General features: G+C 36.9%; 1 protein-coding gene across 1 annotated transcript in view; it reads right to left on the bottom strand.

The window, feature by feature from the left end:
- Positions 1-12,980, bottom strand: part of CCDC15 (coiled-coil domain containing 15) — a 165,313-nt gene that overhangs the window by 79,056 nt on the left and 73,277 nt on the right. Inside the window, 10 exon segments of the mRNA XM_042782449.1 lie at positions 5,221-5,313; positions 6,589-6,711; positions 7,156-7,278; positions 9,353-9,475; positions 9,652-9,776; positions 10,432-10,570; positions 10,818-10,940; positions 11,143-11,301; positions 11,559-12,095; positions 12,357-12,473. Coding sequence (XP_042638383.1) covers positions 5,221-5,313; positions 6,589-6,711; positions 7,156-7,278; positions 9,353-9,475; positions 9,652-9,776; positions 10,432-10,570; positions 10,818-10,940; positions 11,143-11,301; positions 11,559-12,095; positions 12,357-12,473 — 1,662 coding nt within the window.

Below are 12,980 nucleotides of genomic sequence, written 5' to 3' on the forward strand. Positions count from 1 at the left end.
TAGGAGTGCATGGAGGGATGGACACAGGGAAGAGGTAACTATCAGGAGGAAGTGGAAGGGGAGCTGTTGCATTGGGGTAAATTGTAGTCAATGTCATGAGACAAAGTGTATGTGAACTGCTGTATGGAAAGTGAATTTGCTCTGTAAATTTTCACCCAAATCACAAAAACAAAAAAAAAGATGCTGGTTCTAAGAAAAGATTAATAAAATCGACACAGCACTAGCAAACTGAACCAAAAAAAAAAAACAAGAAGATGAAAATAACATGACTAAGAAATGAAACAAGTACCATAACAACAGAACCAAATGAAATAAAAAGAGTATCAGGATACTATGAAGAAATGTACTCCAACAAATTTGAAAACCTAGAAGAAATGGACAGATTTCTAGACACACACTACCTACCCTAAACTAATACAGACTGAGGTGGACAAGTTGTACAGACTCATTAAGATAAGAAGAAACTGAATAGGTCATAAAAAACATCAACAAAAAAAAGGCCTGGCCCAGATGTTTTCACTGGAGAATTCTACCAGTCACTCAAAGAACTGAAACCAATCCTACTGAAACTACTCCAGAACACAGAAAAGGATGTAATCCTCCCAAATTCATTTCATGAAGCAAGCATAACCCAACACCAAGTAAAGACACCACTAGAAAGGGAAAATACAGACCACAATCACTCATAAATATAGATGCAAAAATTTTCAACGAAGTCCTTGGTAATAGACTCCAATAACATATCAAAAAATACATCATGACCAAGTAGGATTGATACCAGATATGCAAGGATGGTTCAACATTAGAAAAATAATTAACGTAATATATCACATATATAAAATAAAGGAAAAGAAACAGGTGATTATATCAATTAATGCAGAAAAGGCGTTTGATAACATTAACACCTGTTGTTACTGTTGTTATGTGCCGTCGAGTCGGACCCGACTCATAGCGACCCCTCCTTGGGTTTCTGAGGCAGTATCACTACGGAAGTAGATTGCCCCATCTTCCATCTGAGGAGTGGCTGGTGGGTTTGACTCGCCAGCCTTCTGGTTAGTAGTCAAGTGCCTTAGCCACTATGCTACCAGAGCTCCCAACATTAATACCTATTCCTGATTTTAAAAAATCTCAGAAAAACAGGAATAGAAGGGAAGTTCCTCAACATTAATAAAGGGCATTGTTTTGGTTACCTAGTACTGCTCTGACAAGAGTATACTACAAAAGGGATGGCTTTAACAAACAGGAGTTTATTTCCTTACAGTATGGAGGCTTTAAGTCCACGTTCAAAGTGCCAGGATCTAAGGACTGGGTGAAAGCCCCTCAACCCTGGGCTTCAACTCTGCCTCCTGCTCCTGGCTCACTGAAGCTAGAGGCTTTTCTTCACTCAGACAGCTGCTGTCTGCTGACGCTGACAAGTCCAAGGCTGACAAGTAAAAAGGCACAGTTCCGATGTTACCGAACCACATGGCAGGCCATTAATTAAAGTCTATTGATAGTCCCAAGGTCAGCAGAGCATGGCAGGCTGCTGAACAATGATGACACAGCCACATGCAGGATTCAAGAGTGCCATAAGCTAGAGACTATTCCTGAAGTTTCTTATATAGAGGAACCAGACCACATACCCACAGCAGCTACTCAGCCACTCCAATAGATTCCACTATGGAGTTAATTACTAATCTCACCATGGGGAATAACTACATTCAGCTGGCCTGCCACTCAACCAGGCCCAGTCAGGCTGACACACAAACTTAACCACCACAGGCATATATACAAAATCAACAGCCAATGTTATTCTCAATGGAGAGAGACTGAAATTATTCCCCTTGTGAACAGGAACAAGACAAGATTGCCCTCTATTGCCACTTCTATTCACCATTGTATTGGAAGTCCTAGACAGGGCAATAAGGCAAGAAAGCGAAATCAAAGGCATCCAAATTGGTAAGGAAGAAGTCAAACTATCCCAAACTGCAACTGATATGATCCTGTACATAGAAAACCCAAGAGACTCAGCAAGAGACCTACAGGAACTTTTTGAAAGATTTAGCATAGTGGCAGGATATAAGATCAACATACAAAACTCAGTTGGATTCCTCTACATCACCAAAGACATCTCTGGAAATATGGACATCAATACCATTTACAATACCTACCAAAAAGATAAAATACTTGGGAATAAATCTTACCAGAGACACAAAAGACCTCTACAAAGAAAACTATAAAAAGCTACTTCAAGTAACTATAAAAGATCTACATAAATGGAAGAACATACCATGTTCATGGATAGGAAGATTGAACATTGTGAAAATGTTAATGCTACCCCAAGCCACCTAGATAACTGAATAATGCAATCTTGATCCAGATTCCATCAACATTCTTTAGACATGGAAAAACCAATCACTAACTTTATATGGAAAGGAAAGAGACCTCGGATAAGCAAAACAGTACTGAATAAGAAGAACAAAGCAGGAGGTCTCACACTTCTAGACCTCAAAACCTACTATACAGCCACAGTAGTCAAAACAGCCTGGTATTGGTACAATGATAGACACACAGACCAGTGGAACAGAACTGAGAACAAAGAAATAGAACCATCTACCTATGGTCAGCTGATCTTTGACACAGGGTTGAAATCCATTAAATGGGTAGAGATCGTCGCTTTAAGAAATGGTGCTGGCAAAACTAGATATCCATTTGCAGAAAAATGAAACAAGATCCATACGTTACACCTTATACGAAAACTAACTCCAGATGGATCAAAGATTTAAATGTTCATCAAAGAAAAAATAGGGGCAAACATAAGAGCCCCAATTTATGGCAGAAATAGACTATCGAGCATATCCCAAATTGCACAAACAGTAGAAGATAAACCAGATGCTTGGGACCTCCTGAAAATTAAATTCTTAGGCTCATCAAATGACTTTTCCAAAAGAGTAAAAAGAGAACCTAAAGATTGAGAAGAAATATTCAGTAATTACATATTTGTCAAAGGACTTATCTCTAAAATTTATAGTAAACTCCAAAACCTCAACATCAAAAAGACAAGCAATCCAATTAAAAAATGGGCAGAAGACATAACAGACACTTCACCAAAGAAGATATTCAGGCGGCCAACAAATACATAAAGAGATGTTCACAATCATTAGCTATGAGAGAGATGTAAACAAAATAACAATGAGATACCATCTCACCCCAGCATTAACAGCAAAGTTCAACAAGACAGAAAATAATTAATGCTGGCAAGGACATGGAGAGATTGGGACTCTCATACATTGGTGGTGGGACTGTAAAATGACACAACCACAGATGAAATCAGTTTGGTGATTCCTTAAAAAGTTGGAAGTAGAAATACCATTTGACCCACCAATCCCATTACTCGGTATGTATCCTGAAGAAGTGACAGCCAGGACACTATAAATAGATATATGCAAACCCATGTTTACTGCAGCACTATCCATAATAGCAAAATGATGGAAACAACCTAAGTGCCCATCAACCAAGCAATGGATAACCAAACTGTGGTACACACACACAATGGAATACTGTGCAACCCTAAAGAATATTGTAGAATCTACAAAACACCACATAACATGGATGAGCTTGGAGGACATTATGCTGAGTGAAATAAGTCAATCACAAAAGGACAAATACTGTATTAGTCCACTATTGCAGAAAGTCAAGGAAAGGTTTATACATAGAGGCAAACTTTCTCTGTTGGTTACCAGGGATGGGAGGGGAGGGGAGGAAAAATTCCTAGATAGGTTGGGGAAAATAAATAAATAAATACATATATATATAGATACAGATATATAGATACATATATATATATACACACACAAACATATATGCATACATATACATATATACATATACATACTTATATATGCATACACATATACATATATACACATACATATATAGATGTATACATCTATGTATGTATGTGTATGTATGTGTATGTGTGTATATACACACATATACACACACACACCCCAAAGATTACTAGTGGTTACCAGCAGTAGAAAGGAGGGGGAATGTTTTGTTTGCAAGGCATTGAGTTTGTAGTATTTCGGAAAAGGATACCAATAATGGTGGCACAACATGAAAAATGTCATCAATGTCCCTGTGCTGTAAAATGCAGAAGTTGTGATGTTGGTAAATGTCTTATTGTGTATGTTTTTATCACAGTAAAAGCAAAAACAAAACTGAATGACAGTATACCAGGAAGCAAATTAAAGATCTACAGATCTACCTAATACCCTTCAGAGTCCACATTAAAAAAAAAAAAAGACCTGGAGGTTGCCAGGAAACTACCATATGACATACCCAAGAACCCTGAGCATAGTTTAGAAAAAAAATATGTAACACTCAATCATAATTTTAGTTCGCTTTTGCTTTAATCATAGCATGTAAGTAATTTACTCATAGGTATGTGCTCCAGTGATTGTAAAGGGCATGTTGAAATATCCTTATAATGAAATCAGCACTTTTAAAATTGTATCAAAAAATTGTACTTCTTTGGATTTTGTTCTGTTGATACCCATAGTGCTTGCAGCCAATTTCCCACCATTTACTTTCATTTTTTGATGTCACAATAAAGAAACTTCTTTTGCTGTGGGAAAAGAAAAAAAAAATAGGTGCTCCAAACCTACCTTAACAAGTATTAATTCAGTATATCTGGTTTGGGTCTAGACATACGTATTTAGAAAAAAGCTCTACATCTGATTTCTAGTACATGGCCAGGATAAAGAACTTTAGATTGAAAAGAAAACAAGAGAACCCTAAATTAAAACACTTCTTTTAAATAAGTTATTGTGGCAAACAGGCACAACTGGAGAAATTCACTAGGATTAGATCTCAGATTTCACATCAATGTACCCTAAATACTAGGACTAAGAAAAAAAATTCAACATATTAGAATGACCTGATTGCTAACCAAAAGGCTGGTGGTTCAAACCCACCAGCCACTCCTCGGAAGGAAGATGGGGCAATCTACTTCCGTAGTGATACTGCCTCGAAAACCCAAGGAGGGGTTGCTATGAGTTGGGTCCGACTCGATGGCACATAACAACAACCAACAACAGAATGACTCAAGCAACTATACTTTTATCTATGGACGAGTAATATTACCTCTTAATGTGTTGAGACACACAAATTGCTTCTAATTTCACATATACTATCATAGTAGAAATATTGTTGTCCAAGAGCAGTGTCATTACATACCACTCTCTTGTCTTCTTCTTCATCTACTCCAGACTGAAGCATCAATGGAGCTTGGAATTCAGTACTTAGTCCTGATTGGTATGTATCATAAACCTGCTAGAAAGTGAGGCACACAAAGTTACAAAATTACCAAAAGCAGTCCTTTGAAATTTCTGTCTATTGATTCTCTTCTCCTGCAACCTGGAAGTCAACTGGATGAAAACTTAAAAAAAAATAAATAAATAACCCCACAAATACAGCAAAAAATAATGAAACCGTTTAAGAATAAAATAACCAAACAATAAAACAAAGAAAAGAACTCAAGTCAAAGAGATGGATAAACAAGTGAAACATCAAAATGTTTGTAATTAAAATCCTTTTAAGTGGTCCCTTGAAATCATTCTGCACAGGGACACAGGATATAAAGACAGATCCCTTAAAATATCAAATCTACAATCATTTTCAATTCATGCAAGTCTCTTCATGAGGGTCAGTTGGAGAATAAGAGTCTCAAAGTATATCAATCAATTGACATGGCAAGAAGGAAACTGAGGCTAATTCCTCCTCTTCTCCCCTCCAGTCATTAGGAAAGTCTTATGATATAACTCAGTACACCTACATGAACATGATATGGTTCAATTATGATCTTTAAAATTACTTTGAGAAATAAAAATTTAAAATTATTTTCATCTTTTATTTTAAAAGTTACTTATTTTTCAGCAAGGTGGCATGATACAAGATCAAAATGCAAAAATCAGTAGCATTTCTATAAACTTAAAATGATCACTCAAAAAAAAAACTAAGGAAAAAATTCTATTTACAAGCATCAAAAAGAACACTTAGGGAAAAATTTAACAAATAAGTATGTATTTTACACTTTGAATTTTATAGAAAACAATGTTGAAAGAAATAAGACCTAAATGAATGTGAAGGCATTCCTTATTCAAGGATCAGAAGATTTAATATTATTAAGATGGCAACACTCCCCAAACTGATCTACAGATTAAGTTCAATCCTTCAAAATTCCAGCTGGTTTCTTTGTAGAAAGAAATTGACAAGGTAATCCTAAAATTCACATAGAAACTTAAGGGACTAGAATAGTGCAGACAGTCTTAAAAAAAAAAAAAACCCATTGCTATCAGGTTAATTCTGACTCATTGCAAACCCTTGAATTAGAGTAGAACTGCTCCATAGGTTTTCTTGGCTGTAATCTTTACAGAAGCATATGAATAGCTTTTCTTCTGCACAACCACTGGGTGGGTTCAAACTGCCATTTTAGGCTAGTAGTCAAGTGCAAACCATTTGCACCTCCCAGGGACCTTCAACCAATTATAACCTGTCTATAATCCTGTCTGAGCTCCACCAATCACTCTCTATGGTCTGCTCTACCTGTTTTCTGCTGGAAACCTCTTTGTGGTGCTTAGGCTGAAGATGAAGATGATCATCCAGAAGAAAATCTCTTTGCTCTCTTTCAGCTGTTGCAACAGATGACTGCTGCCTTAAGTATAAGCTCTAAAAAATACAAAAGCACTCACTAAATTGTATAAGCAGTAATATAATGGCAATGATAATACTTCAGTGATAGCCTTGAGATAAACCAAATATGTCAGAATAGTCTGATACATCATGGCATAAAAATAGACATTATATTTCTTGCCAATATTATGGACCTTAACTCTTCATTCTTAAGTTTCTTCATCTATAAAATAATAAAAACATTTATCTGCCAACATTATCGTGAGAATTAAATGAGATAATGCATAGAAGGCTATACCATGTAGCTATAGTAAGTGCTCAAAACATTAAGCTATTATTAATAATAATATTAATACTACAACTGACAGTAAGAGATAACACTATTATTATCATCAATGTTAGTAACATAGCTCTGACAAGCCTAGCCCAAATTCCATGTAATTTACTTTCTCCCTCTTACTCTACTACACTCTGCTATACCTGCTTTCTGGCAGAGCCTGGATCCTGAATTTCACGTAAAACACACTCATGGCGCTCCGGAAATAACTCCTTTCTCAATCTCTTATCTATCGTATCACAGGAGGCCTGCCCATAGTTCCTGTGCTAAAAGAAGACATAAATATTGAACATAAATTGTCTGTGCACAAGCACAATATCCGTAGCAATACACAAATTATTCAGTAAAGAGGCCTGAAGTCATTTCAAGAGGTCAGAATAGTGTGGCGCAAAACAGAACAATAAGACATTATACTCTTTTCCCACTATTATTAAACTGAACACTAAACCCTTAAAGCAGTTACTACATTGTTCTGTTAATCTTGAACCAAAACCTAAGCAATTTACTCTCTGCTACTTACTCCTCACTATATTCTGTTTTACTTATTCTCTGGAAGAAGCCAAGTCTTGAATATTGGGTATAACATACTGATGGTATTCCACAAGCAATTCTTTTCAGAATCATCTCCCATTTCTGAAAAGATTAAGATGGCTTAGTATACTTGTGTGGATCATAACAAAGTATGGATAACACTGCAAAGAATGGGAGTTCCAGAATACTTAATCATGCTCATGTGGAACCTGTACATAGACCAAGAGGCAGTCATTTAAACAGAACAAGATGACACTGCATGGTTTAAAATCAGTAAAAGTGTATGTCAGGGTTGTATCCTTTCACTATACTTATTCAATCTATATACTGAGTAAATAATCCAAGAAGCTGGACTATATGCAGAAGAATGCAGCATCAGAACTGCAGGAAAACTTATTTTAACCTGAAATATGCAGATGACACAATTTTGCTCACTGAAAGCAAAGAAGACTTGAAGCACTTACTGATGAAGATCAAAAACTACAGTCTTCAGTATGGATTACACTTCAACATAAAGAAAACAAAAATCCTCACAACTGGAACAACTAGCAACATCATGAAAAACAGAGAAAAGACTGAAATTGTCAAGGATTTCCTTTTATTTGGATCCACAATCAATGCCCATGGAAGCAGCAGTCAAGAAATCAAACAATGAATTACACTGGGCAAATCTGCTGCAAAAGATCTCTTTAAAGTGTTAAAAAGCAAATATGTCACTTTGACAACTAAGGTGTGCCTGACCCAAGCCATGGTATTTTCAATTGTCTCATAGCATGTGAAAGTTGGACAATGAATAAGGAAGACTGTAGAAGAATTGGTGCATTTGAATTATGGTGCTGGTGAAGCATACTGAAAATACTATGGACTGCTAGAAGCATGAACAAATCTGTTTTGGAAGAAGTACAGACAGAATGCTCCTTAGAAGCAAGGATGGTGAGACTTCACCTCATATACTTTGGACATGTTATCAGTGGGGACCAGTGCCTGAAAAAGAACATCATGCTTGGTAAAGTAAAAGGTCAGTAACGAAGATGACCTTAAACAAGATGACCAAACACAGTGGCTGCAACAATGGTCTCAAACACAGCAATGATTCTAAGGATGGTGCAGGACTAGACAGTGTTTTGTTCTTTTGTGCACAGGGTCTCTACGAGTCAGAACTGATTTGACAGGACCTAACAACAGTGTACTCTGGTAGCATAGTGCCTAAGGCGCTTGACTGCTAACCAGAAGGCTGGCGGTTCAAACCCACCAGCCACTCCTCAGAAGGAAGATGAGGCACTCTACTTCCATAGTGATACTGCCTCGGAAACCCAAGGAGGGGTCTCTATGAGTCGGGTCCGACTCGACGGCACATAACACCAACAGTGTACTTATTCTAACAAACTACAAAACTAAAACTGTCTAAGCAGAAATGATGGGCTAGTGACAATACTGTAGACTTTAGTGGCAACCTCAGAGTAATGATATTAAGTGAGGATACTATAACAGAAGTGTGTGTAAAATACAAAAATTTCCAAATATACATCAAAGTAGAGGAAAAAACAGTATAATGAATCCCACCATACCCATCATCCATCTTCAATAATAAGGAACATTTTGCTTTTTCATTTCACTTTGTTCCTGGAATATATTAAAATAAGTCCCAGGGGATTCTGGCACATTTTAAAATAACTGAAGACATTATACTCTTAGCTTAACGCTGGAAGCCTCAATTCTATGTACACATACAAACTAGCTTGACAAGCTCCAGCCCAAATCTTAAATAATTTGGTCTTTGTCACTTCGTCCCACTGCATTATGCTCTACCTGTTCTCTAGGGGAGTCTTGGTCCCGGATTTTAGCCGTAACATACTGATGATTCTCCTGAGGCAATTCCTGTCTTACTCTTTCCTCTCCCATAAAAGATGGTGGTAGCTTGAGAAACATGTTCTAAAGAAACAACAGAAACACAAAATATTTTTATATATATGAGGATGTTACATCCTTAGTCCAACTCTATAGACCTTAAATCTTAATCCCAAATCATGTACACAGTAGCCTGACAAACTCTCCACATCTTAAGCAATTTAGTCTTTGTCTCTTCTTCTCACTGCTTTGGGTTATACCTGTTCTCTAGGAGAGGCTTGATCCTGGATTTTGGGCGTAACATACTGATGATTTTCCAGAGGCAATTCCTGTCTCACTCCTTCCTCTCTCAGAAAAGGTAAGGGTTGCTTAAGAAACATGTTCTAAAGAAATAGAAACACAAAACAAATGGTCTAATCAGGGTACTATGGTAATGACAATATTGAAGTCTTCAGTGACAACTCCACAAAGTTATATGAGGAAAGGGCAGTGTGAAATATTTTGCACTAGGATGTTATACCCTTAGCCCAACTCTGTAGACCTTAATTCTTAATTTCAAACCATGTACAGAGTAGTGTGACAAACTCCCCAAATCTTAAGTAATTTAGGATCTGCTTCTTCTTCCTACATTATTCATGTCAGGACAGTATGCTAGTGGTAATACTATGTGCTTCAGCAAGGGGTATGCAATAACCTTGGTAAATTAAAGTAGTCTAACCCATTCTGGAATAAGACATAAAGATGTATATCAACCTTCTGAATGACAGAATTGATTTGATTGATATAGTTGAGACTGGGGCCATTTGCACCATCAGAGGCAAGGCACAACAGAAAAAGAGGATAGAAATCGGCAGAAAATGAACTGTTTAGGGTTTAATACTCTATGTCCATCCTTGAAGCTGGGTCTCTATTCTAACAGGACCATTTTCTCACATTGTGGAATAAAAAGATACTGTATTCTTAGTTTAACTCCAAAGGCCCTGGTTCTACACTTCAAATTACTAGTTGTATAAAATGTATTTCCTGCTTTCTTTTTTTTTTTTCGTTCTATTCTACCTGGTCTCTGATGAAGTTCTGGTCTTGGAGTTTAGGAGGCTTATACTGATAACCTGTCAGATGAGAGTCTTCTCTCCCTCTCTCATCTGTTATATCAGAATATGGCTCTTTGAAGCGTACTTTCTAAAAGAGAGAAAACACAAACTATAAATCTAGTAAAAGTAATACAATAGCAATAATATGTTAGATTTTGTTGAGAGCCTTAGGGTAATTTTTTAAACTCAGGATAATATGAAATATTACAAAATAAAAGAGAAAACTATACCTTTTGTCCACTCTGAAGTTTAGCTGAGAGCAATCTTTACAAGTTCCAAACTAAACCCTAAACAATTCAGTCCCTGCTGATCTCGCTCCTCCTTTTCTGTCCTACCTTGTACCTGATGGAAGCCTGATCTTGATGCCTGTGTAGAACATCCTGGTGGACATCCAGAGCAAACACACCTCTCTCTCCCCTACCTAACAAAATTGATGCTGGCTGTTTCAAGTTTGCTTTCTAAAAGAGAACAAATACAAAATATCAATTGTTCAGTTCAGAATAATAAGCTAACTAATAATACTTTAGGCTTTAATGAAAACTGTGGAACTGCGATTTGAGTATAATTAAAAATCTTATGGAATAAAATAAAAAACTATATTACACATGTTTAACTACACTATAATCCTCTTAAACCCATTCACAACCCTAAGTAATTTACTTCTTGTTTATTCTTTTCTTCTTCCCTTTGGTCTAACTGATCTCTGGTGGAGGTCTGGCCTTGGAACATGGGTAAAAGGCACTGCTGGGCACTTGTGGGCCATTCCCTTTTCCATCTTTCAGTTGTCAAAGCAGGTGATGGCTGCCTGAAGTGTGTTTCCTAATGAAGAAGATTAAAAAAAAGAAAAGTGAATTGTCCAAATAGCTACCAATATTTAGCATATTGGAATAGTCCAATACGCTACCAATAGTAATTTGACATTTACAAGAACCCTGGAGTTTCAAGAAATCAGTCAGGAAACTATGTTTTCCAGCTCTGGATCTCCAAATCAAATGCATTATACCAGTGAAAACCCCACCTCCAAATCTTAAGGAGCTTATTTCTTCTTGTTCTATTCCCTTTCCACTTTATTTTACCTGGTCTTTGGGTAGAAAATCCTGGTCCTGACATTTGGGTAGATTATTCTGGTCTTTGGAAAGAATACTCTTGTCTATGAGTAGAACATCTTCATTTCTGGGTAGGAAATCGTGGTCTCTGGAGAGAAAATTCTGGTCTTTGGGTAAAAAATCCTGGTCTTTGGGTAGGAAATCTTGGTTTGAGGATAGAAAATCCTGGCTTTCCAGCACAATACTCCCACGTTCCAGCTCAATGTTCTGGGCTTCCAACAAAACACCCTGAGTTTCTGTCTCAACAGCCTGGGCCTTCAGCTCACCAGCCTGAGTTTCTGGCTCATTAGCTTGCGTTTCTGGCTCACCAGCCTGAACTTCCACCTCAAGAGCCTGGGTATCTGGCTCAACACCCTGGACCCCTGGTAAATTACCCTCGGTTTCTGGCAGATCACTTTTAGCTTCTGGAAGATAATCCTGGGCTTCTGGCAAAATATCCTGAAGACGTAACTGATTTAGCTCTTCCTCTTCTGTCACATCAATTAATGGCTTTTTGAATTGTACTTTCTAAAAGTGAACATAAACACCAAATATACAGAATGCCATGCAGTAGCAACACTCTAGGCTTTCTGAGATTCATAAAATAATTTTAAAAGGGTATGACAGTAAAACAAATTACTAGAATAAAATATGAAACTATAAACTTCACCCAACTTATCAGAACCAATATCTATAATCTCAAACCAACACAGTACTACTGGTAATCCCTAGTCCATATTATAATTCATTTAATTTCCATTACCCTATCTCCTTTTTATCTTGCTTTACCTGAACTCTAGGCTCATCCTTGACTTCAGAAAGGAGATTCTGTTTGTCCCCCAAAAGCAAATTCTCTCTCCATTTCTCATCTGTCACAATAGGTGAAGAGTCTGCAGAGTCAAGTTTCTAAAGAAAAAACAATGATTGAAAAAAAAATGTAGATACTACAATTAGTAACAACATGACTGCAATAAAATCCTAGCCTTCGTTATATCAGAGTATGATTTTAGTAGGTCAGCATAGTTAAACTTATAAAAACTTGACATTATAGAAGAAATGCAAGACTTCTATATTGAAAACTACAAATCGACACCAAAAGAAATTAAAGAAGCTCTAAATAAATGAAAGAAGCCCTTGTGATGCAATGATTAAATGCTTGGCTGCTAACTGAAAGGTCTAAGGTTTAACCCACAGTTATTCTGTGGTAGAAAAGTCCAGAGATCTGTTCCCATAAAGATTACAGCTCAGAAAACCCTTCAGAGCAATTCTACTCTGTCATATAGGGTCACTAAGTGTAAGAATCAACTTGATAAGGAAAGGTGTATATATTGGAGGACATTTTCTTTGTTGGTTACCAGGGGTGGGAGGGAAGGGGAGGGAATGCTGTTAGATAGATAGAGATAAATATTGATT

The sequence above is a fragment of the Orycteropus afer genome, unplaced genomic scaffold (genome assembly GCF_000298275.1).
Source record: "Orycteropus afer afer isolate SDZICR_OR568_19922 unplaced genomic scaffold, OryAfe1.0 scaffold00325, whole genome shotgun sequence".
In the NCBI taxonomy this organism is placed as follows: domain Eukaryota; kingdom Metazoa; phylum Chordata; class Mammalia; order Tubulidentata; family Orycteropodidae; genus Orycteropus; species Orycteropus afer.